Source organism: Vanessa cardui, chromosome 28 (assembly GCF_905220365.1).
Source record: "Vanessa cardui chromosome 28, ilVanCard2.1, whole genome shotgun sequence".
Lineage (NCBI taxonomy): Eukaryota > Metazoa > Arthropoda > Insecta > Lepidoptera > Nymphalidae > Vanessa > Vanessa cardui.
The window spans coordinates 3,659,768-3,682,912 of NC_061150.1; the positions used below are offsets into that span (position 1 = coordinate 3,659,768).

The 23,145-nt window shown below is 35.0% G+C and overlaps 1 protein-coding gene and 1 long non-coding RNA gene across 2 annotated transcripts in view; one reads left to right on the top strand and one right to left on the bottom strand.

Moving 5' to 3' along the window:
- The window catches only part of LOC124541773, a 58,603-nt gene extending 36,484 nt beyond the window's left edge, over window positions 1–22,119 (bottom strand). Inside the window, exons 1-2 of the mRNA XM_047119720.1 lie at window positions 20,655–22,119; window positions 20,270–20,525 (exon numbers count right to left, since the gene is read on the bottom strand). Of these exons, the coding sequence (XP_046975676.1) occupies window positions 20,270–20,525; window positions 20,655–20,846 (448 nt within the window). The 5' untranslated portion in view covers window positions 20,847–22,119. The remainder of the gene's footprint in view (window positions 1–20,269; window positions 20,526–20,654) is intronic.
- Window positions 13,570–18,466, top strand: LOC124541774. Its single transcript, XR_006967270.1, has 3 exons — window positions 13,570–15,358; window positions 15,654–16,249; window positions 18,050–18,466. It is a non-coding gene; the product is annotated as an uncharacterized LOC124541774 (long non-coding RNA).
- Window positions 22,120–23,145: the final 1,026 nt, after the last annotated feature.

Consider the following 23,145-nt stretch of genomic DNA (forward strand, 5'->3'; position numbering starts at 1 on the left):
AGGTGAAGGAGTTCTGTGATGCGGAACAAAAGAATAAAGGTATTTTAATACCACCAAACAATGGGTTTTAGGGCTGCCGTACCAATGATTTTTTTGCCGATTTATTGTATTGTTGATATATTCCTATTATTTTTGTTTTTAAGATGAATTTATATTAAAAAAAAAACTTGCAACTGATATATATTTTTTTAATTTTAGTGTTTTTATTTGTTCTTAACTTAAATGCAGGCGTGTCCGAAAAAACTGCCACCAGGATAACAAAAGAAGGCATAACAGCAGCGAGTACTTCAAAAAAAATTGTCACACCAGGGAAAAGTCGTCCGCATCCCAAAAAGTTCAACTTGGATGGGTTTGATCTATGCGCCATACGGGAAAAAATTCACAGTTTTTATATAGTGAGGAAGGAGTTACCAACATTGGTTAAGCTACGTGCCGCATTGAGAAAAGATATAAATTTTCAGAGAAGCATCACAACATTGCATAGAATATTAAATAATATTGGTTTCAAGTATAAGCGATGCCAATCCAAACGTAAAATTCTTATGGAACGCCATGACATAATCGCATAGCGTGCAAGATATTTGGAAAAAATCCGAAGAAATCGCACTGTGGAAAAAAGGCCAATGGTATATTTAGATGAGACCTATCTATATACATAATACGTATCATGCAAAAAGTTGTTGGCAAAGTTAGAAGGAGCCAGGACTGATGGTCACAGAATCAGTAGGGAGTCGCTGGATAATTGCTCATGCAGGCACAGATAATGGTTTCATAAATGGTCCATTGTTGATGTTCAAATCCCAATCAAAGTCTTCAGATAATCATGATGACTTGAACTCAACAAATGTCCTTAAATAGCTGAAGGAAAAACTGATTCCTAACCTACTTGAAAGGTCTCTTGTGGTAATGGACAACGCTCCTTATCACTGTACACAAATAAACAAAGCGCCTACAATGTCCAGCATCAAAAGTAAGTTGCAAGAGTGGCTGCGAGAAAGGGTATCTATTTTGAAAATACCTGGACAAGAGCTGTATTGTTTGATCTTGTCAAACAAAATAAAGGTCCACCGACTTATGCAGTGGATGAATTATTGAAAGCTCACAATCATAAGGTTTTGAAATTGCCTACTTATCACTGCGAACTCAACCCGATAGAAAAAATCTGGAGCCTTGTGAAAAGAAAGGTGGCGGATAAAAACGTGTCCAAAGACCCAAAAAACATAATGACTATTACCGAAGATGCTTTTAAGAGTATCTCAGCGGAAGATTGGGCTGCTCAATGCAAACACGTGGAGCATTTGGAAGAGCAATATTTAAAAAATAACAGCCTTATAGAAGATGAAATGGACCGACTCATCATATCCACGGCTAGTGATAGTGAAACAGAATCGGACTCTGTTTATATACAGTCTATATGCAGTACCCCTAGTATGAGTTTCAATACTTCTTGCGTTAATAACGTATCGTCTATTCGAAAACGTTTACGAAGTATTTGAATTCGATAGTATGAGTTTACCATTACTCGTTTGCGTTAAAACCATGATAGCCATCGAGCTACTCGAAAAAGTCTACCACACAATTCATATTTCCACCTCACTTACACGCGCTAAAAAAAGGTGAGAGAAAATATTGTCATTTTTATTGTATCTGACATTTCTCGAAAAGTATTGTCTTTAAAAATTTAAAGGTTATATTATCGAATTTAACAATGTTTATTTACATTACTATAAGAATTAAAATTGTGAATGCTTTAATTTTTGTAGTGTTATAATAGCAGTGAAAAGAGAAGAAATTACACTGAAACATTGTTTTAAAGATTAATTATTGGTTGGACCCTCATTCTGGCGAGGATTAAAATTCTACGAATTAACTCAAATAATGCGCCAAGATAATGAAATGTTTGCTTCTATTCTCACAAAAATTGGCAGTGGTATTATTTTAAATGATGATGAATTAGCTGTTATAGAGTCTAGATTTTTTACGAAGGAAGAAACCTTGCGCCTGTGTCCAAGTGGTGTATGCGTTAGCATATAACGTACTAGCTTTACAAACTGGAAATAAAATAGATTCAATTGCAATGGACATTATTTCTGATTGTATTTATCATGAGCAAGAAGCAAACATGAGACAAAAATTACTCAAGTTGTCAGTGATTGATACTGGAGGTTTGCCATACGAAATCATTTTTGTTATTAGAAAACCTTGTATTATCACCACTAACATAAACTTGGTAGACGGTTTAGCTAGCAGCGCCGTTGGGAAGCTGGTTCATATACACTGTTAAATTTTTTTGTAAAATTACAATTATTTTACAACGCGAAAAGTAAAATCCAAATCAATGTGTACCAATATTAAATTGGAATACTATTCAAGTAATTTTCCAAGACATGTCGAAGAATCTAGGCCAAAGTTTTGTAATTTCACAAGTTTTGTAATTTTCATGCATAATTCTTATGCGTACTTTATTTTTACAAAACTTGCGTACAATTCCAGTTGAAAGCTTTTTACATTCACAATCATTGTTAGTAATTTGATATACAATAATCTTTTGTAATATTACTATAAAGCATTCTATTTTATATTACAACCAACTCATTACAGATTCGCAAATACCTTGATTATTTATACAACTTTTGTTGTTGAATTATAAGGTGCAATCTAATTTTACAGAATACCTTTGTTTTTCCAAAGCGAATTGTAATTTTACTCGATTGATTGTTAGTTTTCAATTAAAGTATTCAAAGATATACAAACATTATTTACATTTTAATTTCATATAATTTGACCCGAAATTACAAAGAAATGTTGTAATTAAAATTACAACGTAGTCATTTAAAATTGATAAATTTTTGTCTGATTTTTACAATTTTGACTTTAAATTTACATGGTGTCTTATACTTTACCTAAAAACTGTAATTTGCCTCATACAATTCGTAACTTCACTGTACCGTTGATTAATGTTCATTCAAAAGTTTTTCATATTTACAAACATTGTTTGCAATTTATTGTAAATTTATTGTAAATCAATGTAAAATTACAAAGAAATATTGAAATATCTATTACAACGAACTTGTTACAGGCAGGCAGGAATTTTTTTATCATTTTTACTACTTTGGCTGTAGAATTACACGGTACATTATAATTTTACCAAAAATTTTTATTGGTACAAAGCGAGATATAATTTTATTAAGCTTTTTGTCAGTTTCAAATTTAAGGTTTTTTAGATTAACAAATATTGTTTGTTATTTATTTCCATGTGTTTTTGACGTAAAATTATCAAAAAATATTCTAACTAAAATTACAGAGAAGATAACGAAAACTTATTTTTACTTTTACAAATTTACTGAAAACTTTTTTTTATTTAGAATAATTTGAGATTTGAAATTGAGCTCTTTTTCGGAGAATGCAGTTGAAATATATAAGTTATACGAGTAATCGGCCAGCACATACATGTTGACTAGTCGAGCTCTCGCCCCTCTTCTTTCACGCATATCATGCAGGATAAACAGTCGATCGTCAATGACTCATTCATACACATATTAAATACGTGTATGTATTGAGTGTTTTTTGTTTTTTAGGATTTTATTTAGTTTTGCTTACGGTTAATAGTTATATTGTAATGTTTATTCATAAATCTTTTCAGTAAATATATATACCAATTTTTACTGGGAAATGTTTATAAGTAAACATTCAATTAAATATTATTTTGATTTTAATATTGTTATTATTATTAACGAAAGTTAACGAATTAATATTTTTGAGATGAGTTTTACAATTTAGATTTTATATTTCATTAAAGTTTCATTAAGTTACTCAAAAAAGAATCAAATTTATTTATTTATCAAATAATCATATGAAATAAATATTTTTTTAAAATGATATTTCATCTTTAAATATCTTTTTTTTTTTATTACAGTTTTATAAATTTGATTTAGATAATGAAATTTCAAAAAATATTTTTCCTATAAAAGAAAAAAATTCTCCTAAGATAAAAACAATCAAGTGGATTTCTAAAATAAAAAAAAATGTTCAATCACTGATTAGTTAAACAATTATTGATTATAAGAATAACTTGTATATGATTATTATACTTTTAAAAAACAAAAATTCCCACAGACGTCAATTTTTAAAATATCAATCCAGCGAACTTTAATGAAATTTTTAAAACTAAAAAATAAAGTACTGAAATGATTTTTATTAAAAATATAAAAAAAAGCATTTGTAGTAATTTATAAAATCTACAAGAGCATTTATTCAGAAATTATTTTCTTATAATAAAAAATGAAAAAGATCTCAAGTAATATAATATTAAACTACTAAATATTTATTACACATAAATATATATATATATATATATATATATATATATATATTTAAATTATAAATGTTTGTCGTTTAATCAAATTACAAGTTTCGAAAAATTACATATCTATAGTATTAGTTCTAATTATTATGTTAAGCCAAAATATGGTTTAGTTGAATTCAGTTTATAAAAACTTCATCAATTATATTATATCATGGTAATGTTTATAATACATAATAATTTTACAAAATCAATGATTTTAAGTAGTAGTGCCACACTGCATACCTCTCGGTTGCAGTCGAATGGGCCGGCACGCCCGGGGAAGTACCACTCTCTCACTTAAAATCGGCGTGAAGTGGTAGCTATGCTACCGCGTTTCGTCCGGTAAGTGAGAGTTCCGGAGGCCCGATCCCTCTCCCCCCAAAACATGGTTGTGCAGAATTTGGTGACATTACCCCAGGAGGGTACCATCAGCGACTGCGGTGGAGAATCCCTCTCTGGGCATCCATGCTCAGGACGTACACCGCCTGAGCAGGGATGCCCAGGCTGCCCTCCGAATTCTGGGGGGGGGCAATTTTGCGCTCGCCACTGTTCGGGGCAAGCGGAGCAGGCATCATAAGGCAACCCCTACCACACTCGCTGTGGACTTCTGCAACATAAGTGGACTCAACTCCAACATGAATGCCGTTCACTTTCACCTTGAGACGGCGAAGCCGGCCTTGCTCTTTCTTACCGAGACCCAGATATCTTCTCCTGCCGATACGTTTTTTCTCTCTTACCCCGGGTACAAATTGGAGCATACTTTTGTGCCACGAGCTGGGGTGTGCGTTTACGTCAGAGATGATATCTGCTCTCGACGCCTCGGCAGCCTTGAAGGGCAGAACCTATCAATTATCTGGCTGCGCGTAGACTGCGACGACCATCCGCGTATCTACGCGTGCCTTTATAGGTCCCTTTATAGTTGAGCACGTCCAATTGGCTACAGATTCCGTGCTGCAGCAGACTCCATCCGCAGAGATCATTATTCTGGGCGATTTCAATGCTCATCATACAGAGTGGCTTGGATCACGCACCACTGATCATGCGGGTAGATCTGTTCTCGACTTCGCTTTGGCTTATGATTTGACACAACTGGTCACCTCGCCAACGCGAATACTGGACGTGGAGGATCATACACCTTCCCTGTTGGACCTTCTGCTGACTTCGCATCCGGACGGCTATAAGACTGTCGTCGATCCCCCTCTGGGCTCGTCGGACCACTGTCTCGTCCGGAGTACAGTGCCAGTTACAAGATACTCACGACCTCGTTTCGCGGGCTGTCGTCGCGTGTGGCACTACAAGTCAGCAGATTGGGATGGGATGCGGTCCTTCTTTGCATCTTACCCATGGGGGCGAGTTTGTTTCTCGATGGATGATCCGAGCGTTGTTGCTGACTCTATCGCCGATGTGGTGCTTCAGGGTATGGAACTTTTCATTCCATATTCTGCGGTGCCCATTGGTGGCAAGTCCCAGCCCTGGTTTGGTCGCCTCTGTAAGACGGCTTCACGCCGAAAATGGGAACGCTACCAAGACTGGGCTAACGCATCGGCGTCTCGTGATACAAACACCAGCACATTCAGAAAGGAATATAACTCTGCCTCCAGGTCCTTCAAAAACGTATAGCTGAGGCGAAGTCGAAGTACATTGGCAGAATTGGCGAGGGACTGGTGCGCTTCCCATCAGGAACACGTGCGTTCTGGTCTCTCGCTAAGGCTGTCCTAGGGAATTTCTGTCAGCCTTCTTTTCCATCTTTGCACAGGGACGGTGAGTCATTGGCCCATACCGCGAAGGAGAAGGCCGATCTTTTAGGGTCTCTCTTCGCGTCGAACTCGACTCTGGATGACCAAGGAAAGTCACCACCATCAATCCCGCGATGTGATACGACGATGCCGGAGGTTAAATTTCGGCAAAGTGCAGTTCGGAAAGCACTTCTTTCCTTGGACATTCACAAGTCGAGTGGACCCGATGGCATCCCTACAATCGTGCTACGGACATGTGCTTCCGAGTTGGCACCGGTCTTAACGCGTCTTTTCCGGCAATCCTACGCATTAGGCGTCGTCCCGAACTCCTGGAAGACTGCTTTGGTGCATCCGATCCCTAAAAAAGGCATCCGCTCAGATCCGTCCAATTATAGGCCTATAGCCATCACCTCCTTGCTCTCCAAGATAATGGAGCCCCTTTTTAACTGCCAGCTCCTGCGGTACCTAGAGGAGAATCAGCTGATTAGTGACCGCCAGTACGGTTTCCGTCGGGGTCACTCAGCCGGTGATCTTCTAGTTTACCTTACTCACAGGTGGGCTGAAGCAGTTGAGAGCAAGGGGGAAGCATTAGCAGCCAGCTTGGACATAGCGAAGGCCTTCGATCGTGTATGGCACAAAGCGCTTCTTTCGAAGCTTCCTTCCTATGGGCTTCCCGGGAAATTATGCAATTGGATTACCAGCTTTTTGGCAGATCGGAGCATCAAGGTCGTTGTCGACGGTGCATGCTCTGACTTAAAATTCGTCAATGCTGGTGTTCCACAAGGCTGCGTTCTATCACCCACTCTGTTTCTTCTGCATATCAATGATTTGTTGCAAATCGGGAACATTCATTGCTATGCAGACGACAGTACCGTTGACACCTTATACACCGGCCGCGCTAATATTTCTCGGGAAAACGTCGAAGAAAACCGGAACAAACTTGTGTCTGAAATCGAGTCTTTGTTAAACGAAGTCTCGAACTGGGGCCGGCTAAATTTAGTCCATTTCAACCCTAAAAAGACGCAAGTTTGCGCGTTAACCGCTAAAAAAACACCATTTGTCGTATCTCCACGATTTGAGAACATCCCGATAGCCGCTACAGGTAGTATCGGAATACTTGGCGTTGATATTTCGAGCCTCGTTCAGTTCCGCGGCCAATTGGAAGGCAAAGCCAAATTGGCTTCAAAGACGCTCGGTGTGCTCAGCAAGGCGAGACAGTATTTCACGTCGGCCCATCGCCTAAAACTTTACAAGGCGCAAATTCGGCCTCACATGGAGTACTGCTCTCACCTCTGGGCGGGTGCTCCCCAGTACCAGCTCCTTCCATTTGACCGCATCCAACGTAGAGCGGCTCGAGTTATCGACGATCAAGCTCTTTCCGATCTCCTTGATCCTTTGGCTTTGCGTAGAGATGTTGGATCACTCTGCATCTTCTACCGAATTTTTCACGGGGAATGTTCCGAGGAATTGTTCGGATTAATCCCGGCTGCTGAATTTCACCTTCGGACATCGCGTCAAAATTCTAAGTCTTGATGTCCGAAAATCCACAACAGCGCGATTTCTTAGACATTTTCTGCCTCGCACAACCACTCTGTGGAACCAGCTTTCGCCGGCGGTTTTTCCGAACCGATACGACATGGGAACCTTCAAGAATCTTTTCTTGAAGGTTCCCATGTCGTATCGGGACGCCTACTCCTTTCTCAAAGGCCGGCAACGCACCTGCAAGCCCCCTGGTGTTGCAGATGTCCATGGTCGGTGGTAGTCACTTTCCATCAGGTGAGTCTCCTGCTCGTTTGCCACCTATTCCATAAAAAAAAACTCTACTTTGATAGTTATCATTGATAAAAATTATATTTTACACATTTTCTTTAAACGAAAATTTATTAAAATCGATATCATGTTACTTTATGATCAATATAAATAGCCCAGTTAACAAAGGTAAAATTTCACGAAATAAAAATTATTATTTTTATTTTACCTTCGTTGCCTGGGCTAAAAGTTGAGTTCGAGTGAGTTCTTGTAAATAAGAATTAAAATTTGTTTATTTATACAAAATATAATAAAATTATCAATATTTTTATAACATATAACCAAAAATTAATAATTTATCAAAAACTGATTAATGACAGCATGCCAATTTTCAAAGTTTGTCGACATGACAAATTATTAGAGAAAAAAATGATAAAAGCAACCACTATGGATGGACTGCTCCAAGTTGCTCGATTGAAACTGGGCTTAACGGAAGATAAATACAAAGTATTTGAATTCAATGTGAGTGTAAAATAAATATCATTAATTCCAATTTTTATACAAATAATCAACAATTTTATAAAAAAATCGGAAAAATATTCTTCTTTTTAATTTAGAAGTTTTTTTGTAATTCTTAAGAGTCACCGGTTTTACAGTATTCAAATTTTAATTCTGAGAATGTCGATAAAAATTATTTTAAATTTGTATGTAACAGTGAAATTTATTTTCAATTTTGCATTTATTTCAGATTATTTTTGAAAATTGATCCACAAAAAGGCAATAAACGAGGCGGTAAAAGAAAGGCCTCTGTTCAACACCCAAAGCTGACTAAATTTATCGAAGAACTTAGCTAGCTTAGCTAGCACATGTTAGAAAGTAAAAGATCGTAGTATGATTAGTAATTTCACAAATTAACACTGAACTGAAATTACATGTAAAATTACAAAACAGTTTTTAGAAGTTGCTCAACTTATAGAACCTCATATGTTTGGTAAATTTACAAAATAGTTGTATAAAATCGTATAAATAGGAGGATCTCAAATGTTTTGTAAAATTATAAAATGATCTTGCAAAATTATAAAACTAAAAAAACTTCATATGTTTAGTAAAATAACAAAACAATTCTACGAAATTCATAAACTAGTAGAACCTTAAATGTTTTGTAAAATTACAAAAAAGTTCTACAAAATTATTAAGCTAGTAAGATCTCAAATGTTTTGTAAAATTACAAAACAGCCTTACAAAATTATTAAGCTAGGAGAACTATGTAGTTTTGTAAAATTACAAAACCGATTAACGAAATTGTGAAACTATTACAATCTCATATGTTTATAAATTTATCATAATTCGTTGTTATAGCACTGAACATTATTCAAAAAATTGTATTGTAAATTCACAAAGCTTGCTTGAAAATTTAGCACTCTCAAAGATATCTAATTACAAAAAACTGTTTAGTAATATTGCTATATTCATTTTGTAATATTAAATAACTTGTAAGAATCAAAAAAATTTCATTTTTACTAAGCCTCATTTGAATATCGACAAACTGTTTTGCCTATTAGTTTCCAATGCATTTTTTGTAATATTACCATAGAAATTTTTAACAGTGTAGAACAAAATGATGAATATCAAGTAACTCGCGGCTCGTTTTTCCAGATAAAAACACTGGTACATACCAGTGTTTTTATCTGGAAGGCTGGCTAGAAGAAAAGCCTTTCTTGCGGAACATAATATCGATAGATGTGCAGTACCTATCGTACGTCGAGCTTCAAGTATACCACTCAATAACAATAAAACGATTGCGGGGAAAAGAAATCATTTTCCATTGATATCAGGATGTGCTATGACTATTCATAAGTCTCAAGGAGGTACATATGACGAGGTGGTTTATGAGTACAGTAAGAGTTATTCTATTCCATTACTGTACGTAGTTTTAACACGAGTAACAAGTCTTGAAGGGTTGTTTATATACTAGTCAAAACAAAATAAGGGCCACTTGTTTATTTTGACGTTTGAAGCGATCTAATAAATTTTAAGCTATCGGTACCGGTTAAGTTTTTTTGTGGCGTTACATTAAGTGTTGACAAACATTATGAGAGTATATCACTTACTTAATTTTTGAAGTGGGTAGAATATGATTTTTTTTTCGAAGTCACTAAAAATTACCCTTTTTTTAGTCGACTTTTTGAATCATTTACACTGTCAAGTTCTTGGTGAACTGCAGGAATTCTCTTTGTTAGTGCGTGATTATCATTTTTAAAGAATTGTTCTGTAAAAGGGCCGAGGATTTGAAGACATATGGACATACAGATCACAACTAGGGCCATAACGCTGAATCGACATTCGCAGCGTTCTGTAGCTCTGCAGCTGGGTTTTTCACGGCGAGCAATCCAGAATGCTTGGATTAGGTTTCAAGAGACTGGGAGAGTTACCAGAAGACCAGGATCAGGCAGGAGTCGAGCAACCACAATACAGGAAGACCGCTACATACGGTTAACTGCGCGCAGAGAGCGAGTCGTCACCGCCCGCTCCATACAAAACCGCTTGCGCCAAGCGATGGGCACCCGCTTAAGTGACCAAACGATTAGGAATCGGTTGCATGAAGACCAACAGTTTTTTAGACGACGAGTAGTGTGAATTCCACAGACATCCGCGCATCGTGCAAGGCTATTTACGTTAGCTAGGCAGCACCAGGCCTGGAACATCGATGACTGGAGCAAGGTATTGTTCACAGCGCGCATTAGAGTTTGGAGAAGAGAATGAGAGTAATTTTCCGATGTTGGCATCCATGAAAGTGACAGATTCGGGGGTCCTAACATAATGGTATGGGCGGAATCTCACTATCAGGTCGAACCGAGCTCGTAATTCTCAACGAAGGCACAGTAACGGCTCAACGGTACATTGAACAAGTCATAAGACCCCACGTGGTGCCATTTTCACAGAGAATTGGTGCATTATTACATATACAGCTAGAGCTATTGTCGAAGCACTAGAAGAAGCTGGTTTTCAGGTGCTGCAGTGGCCCGCCAGTAGCCCGGACCTTAACCCTAGTGAGCACATGTGGGATTTGTTAAAAACAAACGTTCGTGACACAAATCAACCGGTAACTAACGAACGACAGCTCATCAACGTGCTAAAGACAAGCAGGGAACAAATCCCACAGGAGACAATACGACACCTGGTGGAGAGTATGCCTTCGAGGCTTGAAGAATGTGTTCGAAAAAAGGGAGGGCACACACGTTACTGAAAAAAATAAACATTTCAACAAATCTTCAGTTTTTTTAAATTAGGCACTTTTTTCACATTGTGAATTTTAGGTTAAAAAGTCGATTTTTCCAAAAGACAGAAAGTGATGTTAATTTTAGAGTAAAAAAACAATATCTGCTGCTCTTTACATTAAAAATATTAAATAATTTAATCTAATCATTTGTATATCCCTAAACCCCATATTTTTTTTAATCCACTAAAAAAACATGGTGGCCCTTATTTTGTTTTGACTAGTATATATAACAGTCAGGATAATTTAAGATTTTATCATGGAAGAGTAGATCCGTCAATTTCAAGTTTACAGCAAGAATTTAAAAGATTATCTCAAAACAAACAGAAATAAATTAACCATTTATACTTTAAACTGCCAAAGTCTCAGAAAACGTACTACTGATTTGTTACAAGATTCTATTTGTCAAAGGAGTAACTTTTTATTACTAACTGAAACGTGGCTTCCTACAGATGAATCAGTTGACTTACCTAATTCTCATTCTATAGCTAAACTTAAGAGACAAAATGTTAAAGCTGCTGAAGTTGCCATTTATAAAAACAACAATACTTCACATATTTTGAACTACTAAATACATTCAACATGGATTTAGTAGTTCAAAATGCAACAGAAGTTCAAGTCTCCCAACCATGTGTTGGCGATATGTGTGCTTCACGTGTTAAACTAGAAGATGGAAGTGAATTGATGACGATTGTTGTGTACATCTCACCTAATAAAAAAAATAATGACATCATTTCATTTTTACAGGAGAGGTTATTACCGTACAGTCACAGAGGTTCAATAATTTTCAAAACTAATAAAGAGTAACTATTGATTTTAGCTGGGGATTTCAATGTAAATTTTACAAAAGATGAATCAACGCCATTAATTACGTTTCTTCAAGAAGAATTTCAATTGCAAATTAATAACAATTCAAAAGAACTTACCACCAGATACGGAACAACAATAGATGCTGTATTTATTAGATATCTTGATAATGTTATGTCCAATACTTTTGTAACACACTTCAGTTACCATCGACCAATTGTCACAGTAATACCGCCCTCAGAGGCAACATCGAATATAACTATTACCGAAGTCACTGAATAAACGAAAAGTAGTCACGATTTGAAATAAATTCGTAAATTTTTGGATTTAATGAAAATAAATGTTTATTCAATAGTCATCATTATCTGGAAAAAATCGTAATATTTTATGATTATGACATATTTAGTTCGTATCACAATCTGTTCTTTTCTGAATATAACTTTTACAAAATTAATGTCGATGTTTCACATCTTACAGGCGTCCCGTGACGGCTCTTTTTTTTAAATGGCGCACATATCGGCAAATGGAGGGACAAGCGATACGTACTTTATATATCAACAAAGCGTAAACACGAAATTATGGAAGACACCGATAAAAGAGGAAATGTTCTTGTGAAGCCATCAGTAATTGTCCACTACAGCAAATTTATGTGGTGTTGATTTGCAGGATCACATGACTTCGTATTATCTATGTGAGAGAAAAACTATGAGTAAGTACAAGAAGATTTTTATCCACACAATACAGATGAGTCTAAGTAATCCGTTTCATTTATATAATAAATTTAGTAAGAATAGCAAAATTAATCTACATAATTTTCGTATGCATGTTTTAGAAAAGATGCCACCAAAACCACCACAAATGGCTAAAAAACTGACTCTCTAAGAGTCAGTTTTTTCAGTCATATAACTAAAATTGAAAAAGTAAAGATGCGACATTAATAAGACAAGAAGTATCACAGAAGTAATTTGAAAAGAGTGTAAAAGTTGCAATGAAAGGAAAAATAGAGTTGCCACTTTATATGACTGAAAAAGCTGCGTTGGAAGACCAGGATTTGCATCGAGTGGTTCTTTAAAATTCATTCATAACGTTCGACATTCGTTTTTATTTAGAATTTTATGTGCACAGAGTATTTTTATCGAGTTCATCGTTAATTTGTTGCTTACCTTTATTTTATTGTTCTATTTTTAATTATTTTTTTTTGTGTTTGTAATGTAAGCATATTATAGGGTACTTGTCAACATGTGGAGCAGTTGGAATAAACCACTCATGCGAACAAACGTGTCTTATTTAACAGGGGCGAACGCGGAAAAAAAGAATATTTCTTGAATTGAGTTATGTGGAAATATTAAATATGCACTTTATTGTGAACACAGGAGCAGAAGATTTAAAAGTACCAACGTTAATTTCAGTCATGGGAAAAGAAGCGTATGACTTATCCATCAGTCTTGATGTTTGATCAGACAGTGCAGTTATTATCAGCACATCTGCAACCTAAGGCGTCGGTTTTATCCGAAACTTATGTTTCGGCAACGGCGGCAGCTTCAGGATGAATCAATAGCTGCCTACGTCACAGAACTTAAGAATTATTAAAGTTATTAATTTCGGGATATTTACCATGTTTTTTATTTTTGTTCGGTGGAGCTCGATATTTCGACATTGTCTACGAATGTCTTGTTCACGAGACTGAAGTGTGCGGGTAGATGCTGATAATGTTAGAGGTGTCCGTATCGAACTACCTCCTTTCTTGTACGTTTGCTACGTAAACACCGGTCACCACTACTATTGTCACCCCTACCATTGTCACTAGTTGAATTTATTTTATGTACACTCGACACTCGATCCCGTGTTTTGCAAAAAAAAACTTAAGAATTATTGTGAATTCAACGCAACCTTAGACGAGAACCTCCGAAACCAACTGGTATGTGGGCTCAGAAGTGAAGTGATTAGACCACGAGAATTCTCCGAAGAAAACACATCACGAGTTGTAGAGTAAGCCCATCTTAATGTTGAAAAGTATCAGATTTTTTAAATGAACCACTGAATTCACTCCTCCAACTATATAAAAAATTATGAAAACTATAGAAGGGTTTCAAGCTCTTTGGAAAATTTTGTCTGAAAAGTATTCTTTTGACTGTTTGCTGAACGTAACATGAACCAGGACCCAGCCGAAAACTTTTTTGGCAATATAAGAAGCTATGGGGCGAGAAATGTTGCGCCTAATTGTGTAGCGTTTGAGGGTGCTTACAAATCAATTTTACTTAATAATTATAATTCGCCCCATTCTTCTCATGGTAATTGTGAAAGCGACAACAATAAATGTTTACAAAATTTAATTTTTTTTTCAAGAAGCGGTTAAATCTTAGATCTAATAACTCTGAAGAGAAAAAAGTTTATATACCTATAAACGAAGACATATTAATTGATTTAGAAAAAAAAAATTGGATAATGGCCAAAGAAATTATGTATGTGGGTGGGTTCTTAAAAAGAGTCTAGAAAGTATTGTTAAGAATTGTAAATCATGCAGACGCAATACAATTTGTGAATACGATGAAAATAGAAATAGAAAGACATAGCAGTAAAAGAATATTTTTCAAAAAAGAATTGGCTATGCTACCCTTCCACAGAATTAACTGATTATTTTCAAGAAGTCCAATATATTTGTTTCACATTTAAAAAAAGACGTACCAAACCAAGGAATTAAGAGAAATATAAAATTTTATGTTAATAAATATTTGTTACGTCTCCTTTTAAGTGTGACATACACAAAATAGAATTAAATGACTTATTTTTGGATACATCATTAAATGTATTAATTTACAGTTGGAGTAGGAGTATTAATCGAATTCTATGTGGTAAAATAACTAATTATGATTGCACAGATGAATGAAAAGTTATTGCTCAAATGTATTATAATAAATTTAAGCAATATAAGTTAAAAAAATAAAACAATTTTATAAAGCCTTGTCTTTTGAACAATCTCCTTAATTAAATTCAGTATTTGACATGGCTAACAATTAAATAAGAAAATAATTGAATTATGTAGATTTCAAGATGCTGATTCAGAATAACTATGTCAATTTACAAATTAAACGTTATTAATATTTTTATTTCTTAAAAATAAATAAGAAATTTTGCATCTGTGCAATAACAAAACTCAAACGGCTCACTAGCCAATCAGAACGCGTGACGTCACGATTCAATAAACAAACAAATCTTGTTTGGTCTGTGAAACAAATTGCACTGTTACTTTTGTACGGTGGTGTTATTTTATTAATAATTTTGTGTTGATTTTATTAGTTATTCAGTCAAAATGCAAGTGGAGAAAGACTTTATAAAAGCTGATAGTGCTAATCTGCCAAAAGTTGATTCGTTTATGATTGCAAATTTATTTGCATCAAACCCAGACTTCTGTTCTGCAGAATTTAGAAACGTGAAAACTTCAGTGTAAGTATAAAAAACGGTATCTATCTAATATACATATATTCATAATGTTCTAATTCAATCGATGTCCTTAGCCTTAAATTTTTGAAATTTTTTGTCATTATTTACTTTGTTGGTTATGTATGTCAAAAATATACATATTTCGGGTTATATTGCGGTAGGTTATAATTTATAATTAACTGAAGCAGTTTTAGAATGCAAAAAGTGTCTATCAAAATATAACTACTAATACATTGATGCGTAACAATGCGTACAAATTTTTTTCATAATTATTTTATTGAGATATTTCTATTTACAGATCATCAAGACAGTCCTATGGTGATGATGCTATTGGTTATGTTCAATTAAAACGTGACCACACTCTGTGCACAGTGAAATGGCAAATATGCCCTGAGCAAAAAGTTCGTCAGACATCCAGTGTCCAGTGCCATGACTGCCCTGCATCTCTAGGGGGATGTAAACATTCTGTAGCATTTCTTATGTGGGTGCACAGAAGAAGTGAAGAGCCAGCATGTACATGTACAGAATGCTATTGGAAAAAATCAAAGCTAGCAAAAGTAGGAACCACCTTGTAGTTCACAACAGTCAAACAAATGAAGGGTAACTCCTCTACAGACAACAAACAGTTCGGAGATATTATATTGCATAAATTTTGGAGGAAAACAAAAAAAGGAATATATGTTCTTCACAAATTATTAAACATCAACCGGACTATACAATGCCAGAAATTCTTCAGCTTTCTATGCATTATCTAGGCATTAATTATAAAACAGAAAATGACACATGTGACACATTTTTAAGCAAAATTGCTCCTTTGTTCTCAAAACCAAATTTAGATTTTGTTGAAAGTCAGACCCGAAGGCAGCACAAAACTCCTGTATGGCATGAATTAAGGTATTATATATTTTATCTTTAATACTAATCCTAACTAATATTATAAATGCGAGTTTGTTTCTTTGTTTGTTACTTCTCCACGCTTTAACCACTGAACGGATTAAGGTGAAATTTGGCATGGATATAGTTTGACACCTAGAAAATGAGAAAGGGTACATTACGCGAGCGAAGCCGCGGGCAAAGCTAGTTAATATCATACATTCAAAGTGCCTAACATAAATAAATATATGAACATTACATAATATGTAAGTTATAAAATATAACTTACATATTATGTAAGTTATAAAATATAACTTACATATTATGTAATGTTCATGTGTTGGATTTATTTCCGGATGTACGTAGTAAGGTCCAAAAGTTTCCGGCCTACCCGCTTTGGATTCATCAATGATATTAAACTAGCTTGACATTGAAAAATTACACTTTTGTGTTCTACCCACAATTTAAAATATTCTTCTATTTCATTTATTGTCAAAGTTATAACCTTTTGAAATCAGAAAGTCAGCAAAAAATTCGAAATGGATAAGATTGAGTATCGAGCCGTGATCAAATTTTTGACAAAAGAGGGGAGGACGCCGTCTGAAATCAAACAACGTTTGGATGCTGTATATGGACAATCCTCTCCTTCATATTCCACCGTAAAAGAATGGGCGAAACAATTTCGTTTAGGAAGACAATCAATTGAAGATGAACCCCGCCCAGGACGTCCGTCTGAGGCCATTACGGACGAAAACATTCAGTTTGTCGAAGAGAAAGTACTGGAGGACAGGCGGCTAAAGACAAAAGAATTAGCAGCTATGACGGGTCTTTCGAAAACAACTGTGCTCAGAATCCTCCATGAGCATTTGGGCATGAATAAGGTCAGTGCAAGATGGGTCCCAAAACTTCTTTCTGCTATTCAGAAGCAAGAACGTGTGAAGTGCTGTACTCAATTTTTATCTCTTTGTGAAGGCCGACAAAAAGAAGTTTTGGATTCAATTGTAACAGGAGACGAAACTATGGTTCTTTACTATGATCCTTTGTCTAAAAGAGAATCGATGGAGTGGCGTCGTCCAAGCTCACCACGGCCCAAGAAAGCCAAGGTGTCTCAGTCACAAAAAAAGATCATGGCCACAATATTTTGGGATTCCCAGGGAATATTACTAGCGGATTTTAAAGAGCGTAACACAACTATAACAGGCGAGTACTACGCTTCCTTACTACATCAATTGCGAGATGCTATTAAAGAAAAGCGTCGAGGAAAATTGTCTCGAGGAGTGTTGCTGCTTCATGACAATGCGCCGGTCCACACAGCGGGTGTTTCCAAGACTGCCATCAAAGAATGCGGGTTCACTGAGCTCGACCATCCACCATATAGCCCTGACTTGGCCCTAAGCGATTATTATTTATTTTCAAAACTGAAATCTGACTTGCGTGGAAAAAGGTTTAACACGGATGAAGAGGTGAAGTCCGCGGTTTTGGCACATTTTGAAGATAAAACTGCAGACTATTTTTTTAAAGGAATTGAAATGTTAGTAAAGCGATGCGAAAAGTGTATTAAAATAAAAGGGGACTATATTGAAAAATGATAAACGTTGTTTGAGATTTATCCTTCATTTTATAGTTCAGGCCGGAAACTTTTGGACCTTACTACGTATAATAAAAAAGTGGGTTAGGGAATGATGAACAGACTATGTCTAGCTTTTTCCTGAAAATTTCCATAGAAAAAAAAATGACAGGCCAAAACCCCAGAGTATTTGGTAGTTTTACATTTTAAAAAGTTAAGAATACTGTTAGTTAATTAAATTTTGTTATTTTCAGATATGCTAGAATCACTGCATCGAAGGCATTCGATGTTTCTCGATGCAAAACAACAGATGGTTCTTTGATTGCCTTGCTAATGGGAGCTAAAGTACCAAACACTCCAGCCATGGACAGAGGAAGAAAATTGGAAGGCTTGGTACGAAAGGAAGTAGAAAAACAGTATGGCAAGATTTAAGAATGTGGCTTAATCATTAGCAGAAAATTCCCAATGGTGGCTGGATCACCAGATGGAATATTGAAGGAAGATGTTGTAGTAGAAATTAAGTGTCCAACTAACGAAAAAACGTTTGCTAACTATATGTGTAATGGCAAAATCACAACAAAGTTTGTTATCCAAGTTCTTTTGCAAATGTACATACATATGTTAGCGATTTAAAAAAAGGTTTATTTTGTGTGGCAGATTGGCACTTTGAAAAAAATAATTATTAACCATATTATTCCCATAGAGTATGATGAAATGATGGTAAATGATATATTGTGTAATGTTGTTACCTTTTGGAAAAATAATATCTATAGTCTATTATAATAATTTATTTTTAATATTTATAAAATAAAACAATAATCAAAATTAATTTTTCTTTTATTTCTCAAATGTTTTTAATTATAGAGTCTTGTATATTAATTAAGGCACAAGAAATTACAACACAGTCATCTAAAAATTTTATTAAATTAGTATTAACAACTGAATGAGTCTTTAACATTGAGAACTCCCTCAGACGTCGTATGACTCTCTCTATGTGTATCCGTAAACTTGCAATCTCTTTAGTTTTCCGAGCTTCAGCTTTACAGTTAAGTAAGTAAGTTAAATTTGCTGATACACTTGGAGGTCTCACTAAATTAAACCCCTTTTGTAATAATAATTGTTCAATATGCTTGAATCCTCTATCAGCTAAAATAGATACACCAGGTTATAACTGATCTAGAAAATTGCAATCTTCAACTAAGGATACATCGCTAATTCTTCCACCATAGCCTGGAGAAATGTAATTGATAATACCATCAGGTGTGCTACTTATCTATATTTTATTGTATTGGCCTTCTTGTATTCCGACCATGTTAGGGCCTGGTTGACAGATTTTAATGGTTTTTGAATTTCGATTTCTAAACAGTCTATTATGCAATGAATATGTCTGTATTTATGCCTAAAAGCTATAGATAAGTTTTGTTCAATGGTAGATTTATTACTTTTTATAATGAAACAACTTAATGCCTTTGCTATAAGTGGTACATTTTATTTTAATATTTTACTGGCATAAGAAACTGATAGACCAAACTGATTACCAAGTTCAGTAAATTTTGTGTCTAATCTTATTTTTTTCAGACATAACAGTATATGTTCAAGAGGAATACATGTCTGATTTTGTATGATTTCTACTAAAAAATAACAATTTTTAGATATGCCAATATAAAACCTAGGTCTCACTCGTATTAATTTTAGAGTTGATTGGTTATATTCCTTTTGTTCTTCTTTTTCTTTTATTTTGGCCATTTCTAATTGAACATTATTATTTTGATCATCACTATCTTATGTTATTTGAAGACTGATTAGATGGTGAAGACTGAAGAATCAGTTTTGAGTTGTGACCCAGACGGTGAAGATTCACTTGAGGTTGAGAACATGTCATAAGGATATTTCTCTTCAGTTCTGAATAATCTTCTTTTAATGCTGGTGTTACCTCTTGAAGTTTCAACTTTGATTGGAGATGTTGCAACAGATAAAAAGTTGGTTATTGTAGATGTTGCCCGGTTCATGCCTGTATTTGTATTTGTAGCTCCTATATTTTGATTTAATAGTTACTTGAACTAATTTACTATTTGTTTCTGGGCAGACTTAGAACACCCTCGACATATATACCTTTCAATCAAAAAAACCCATTAAAATCAGATCATCCGTTTGGGAGCTACGACGCCAGACTACATATACATTTACACACACACACACACACATCAAACTGTAAAACCCTGTCGTTTTTGCCTTGGGGTTGAAAAATAACAAACATCATTCTCCCTTTGGCTTCTGCTTATAGCATAGACTAGCGACTTGCTCAAGAATTGCTCTATATATAGTTGAAAACTGCATCAAAATCCGTTGTGTGGTTTTAAAGATCTAAGCATATTTACACACATACAGACACCGGGAAGCGACTTTGTTTTATACTATGTAGTGATAGTGATTTAGTTGTACACAAATAGTATCGCTTTACAATTTAGACTTACCTCCAGTTCCTATGTTACTATGCTGTAATTCTATGTTGCTAGTGGAGGGTGAACAAGTTTCTTGTGCAAGTATCTCTTCTATTAATGATGCACGCTGCCTTTTTATTACTGCAGACCGAGGCATAGTTGTAGCTGTTCTCTTTAAACGATCAGGTTGACATTTCAATTTAGTAGGTACACAAGATGGTTTCATTCTTATTGCTGAGACAGAGCCCTTAATATGGTACTCCATGTAATTTTCCATGTCATTTGGCAGCTGTAATAAAACAAAGAAGTATTATTTATATAGAAAATACTAACCTCACAAGTAATTTTATTTTAAAGTTATTTGGTATTTATCACTATAATACCAGTATTTGCGACTAAATAAATGAATAATACTCACATCAAAATGGTCCTCGCAAAAATAAATTGAAGATTTAGGTGATATAGTGGACGGGTCGCGTCGTGCTAATTGCAGGCACTTTTTACGAAGAGGCCCCGATTGTGGCACATGAATAAATAATTTATTGGGATTTTTTATAGTTGTACTTGTATAGCAAGGAACTGTGCAAACTTTGTATGATGACGAAGCCATTTCTTCGAGATTTCAAGAAAAACAAGAGAAAAACAGTTTACACAGGATCATTCACTTAACTGTTTATTGAATCATGACGTCACGGCCTAATTTGTCACGTGACTTGCTGTTTTGGCGGGAATTTTGAATCGTATTATTTAAAATGACTGTTTTTGTTATATATTAACTTTAAAAATGAAATAAACAATTATTAAACGTATCTTTAGTGTCCTAAGAATACAATAAAATACTTTTTATAAAATTGTCAAACACCCAATTGTTAAGCGTCACAACTGTGCCAGTGTGTAAAACCATTTTGTTGTCAAACATATAATTTGTAATATAAAATTGTTTCTGTATCTTAAAAAAAATGTTGAAATTAAAATGGTTTTATGCAATTCGATATCATGAAATGGATAATATAAGTATTATATACATCTACGTACATACATAAGGGTATTACAAAATTGTCAAGAGATGGCGCTTTAAACACAATTAGTTAAAGGGAAACGTCAAAGGATGGCGCTTCAAAATTGTCAATTGATACTAAAGTCCTTTTCATAAAAGAAGTCCCGCGGTGGATTGTGGCACTAAACAATACTTTCAAATTTGACAGATCGGCCATGTTGTCTTTTGTCGATATGAATGGTCAATGTTATCAAGTTCGTTTGTTGTGGTAGATATTTGTGTTTTTTTAAATAGATTAATGCGTTATTGGATATTTCGTGATGCCTAAAGTTGTAAAAAGTTCGGCTCGAGAAATTATATTGAAGGTGAAGGAGTTCTGTGATGCGGAACAAAAGAAAAAAGGTATTTTAATACCACCAAACAATGTTCGCAAGAGAGTCGCCGCAATGAGGATAGTTTTAGGGCTGCCGTACCAATGATTTTTTTGCCGATTTATTGTATTGTTGATATATTCCTATTATTTTTGTTTTTAAGATGAATTTATATTAAAAAAAAACTTGCAACTGATATATATTTTTTAATTTTAGTGTTTTTATTTGTTCTTAACTTAATTGCAGGCGTGTCCGAAAAACTGCCACCAGGATAACAAAAGAAGGCATAACAGCAGCGAGTAAGGTACCTGGGTCGAATATGGCCAGCCGAAAAATATGGCCACATGCCATTATTTCAAATACGAAATAATAAAATAACTTGAACGCGACCATAAATTGTCGCTAGTGTAGCGTGTTTCCGAACGGCGTACCTGTCACTCCTCCCGCGCGCCCGCTAGTCGCCCAGTGTTTATTAAACGGAAACGAGTTTTAAGGTTATAAAAACATCAAGTAAGTATTGTCCTGTATTTTGTTAGTTAGATTTAAGAATCTTTGTTAATCACATTATGATTTTGTGTGGCGATTGTTATTTGATATTTCTTTGTTAAATTACCAAAGTAATAATGAGGTTTTCATTCCTGATATGAAAACGTAAAAAATGAATGACTGCAAATATGGTCAACGTGTGGCCATATTTCCGATATTAAGTAAGCAGAAACTTTTTTTTTTTTGTTTTAGACCATGGCACGCTATAAATCTAAAGGGATTAGAGGTAATTGGTCAGAAGCATCAATGAAACAAGCATTAATGCAATAAAAAGCGGTAAGATGAAAATATATACGGCTTCAAAGCACTATAATGTGCCAAGACGTACTTTGAGGCGTTATTTAATAGAGAAAAAGAAGACAAAATCTACATTGGGTCGGAAACCGCTTCTTAACCCTGAACAAGAGAAGATTTTAGCATCCCGTATTATTCGCCTGTGCAACGTGGGATACCCATTGACACAACGTGTACTACGTACATGCGTAAAGACATTCTGTGGTCGAAATAACATTTCAGCGTCAGATGGAGACTCGATGGTGGGACGAGATTGGCTGAGAGGATTTTTAAAACGTCATAAGAATATCAGCAAGCGAAAGGCACAAAACCTAAACCCCGCAAGGGCGTAAAAGTTGAATAAAACCGTTGTTTCTGATTATTTTGCTAAATTAAAAAAAGTCTTGGAAGATAATGACATTATTGTTGAATTGATATTGTATCAAAATAGAAAATAAGTGCATACTAGCGCCACCTCTTGGCATTTCATGTAAAATTGTAAATGTCATGTTTGAAGTTCCCTCCAATAAAAAATTAATTCGCTCTGTGTCACCGCAGTCGTGTGTTTTTATTAAGAGGTTATGGGCCCAGCATTTTCTAAAAAATTACAAGTTTTTCGTCAAGGAGTAAGTTGAGGAATTAGCGTCGTGTTATCCAGTGAGTTAACTAACGAGGATGGTATCGAATTACTTAGTTAACGTTCCAAAACTGAAAGGCAGAGA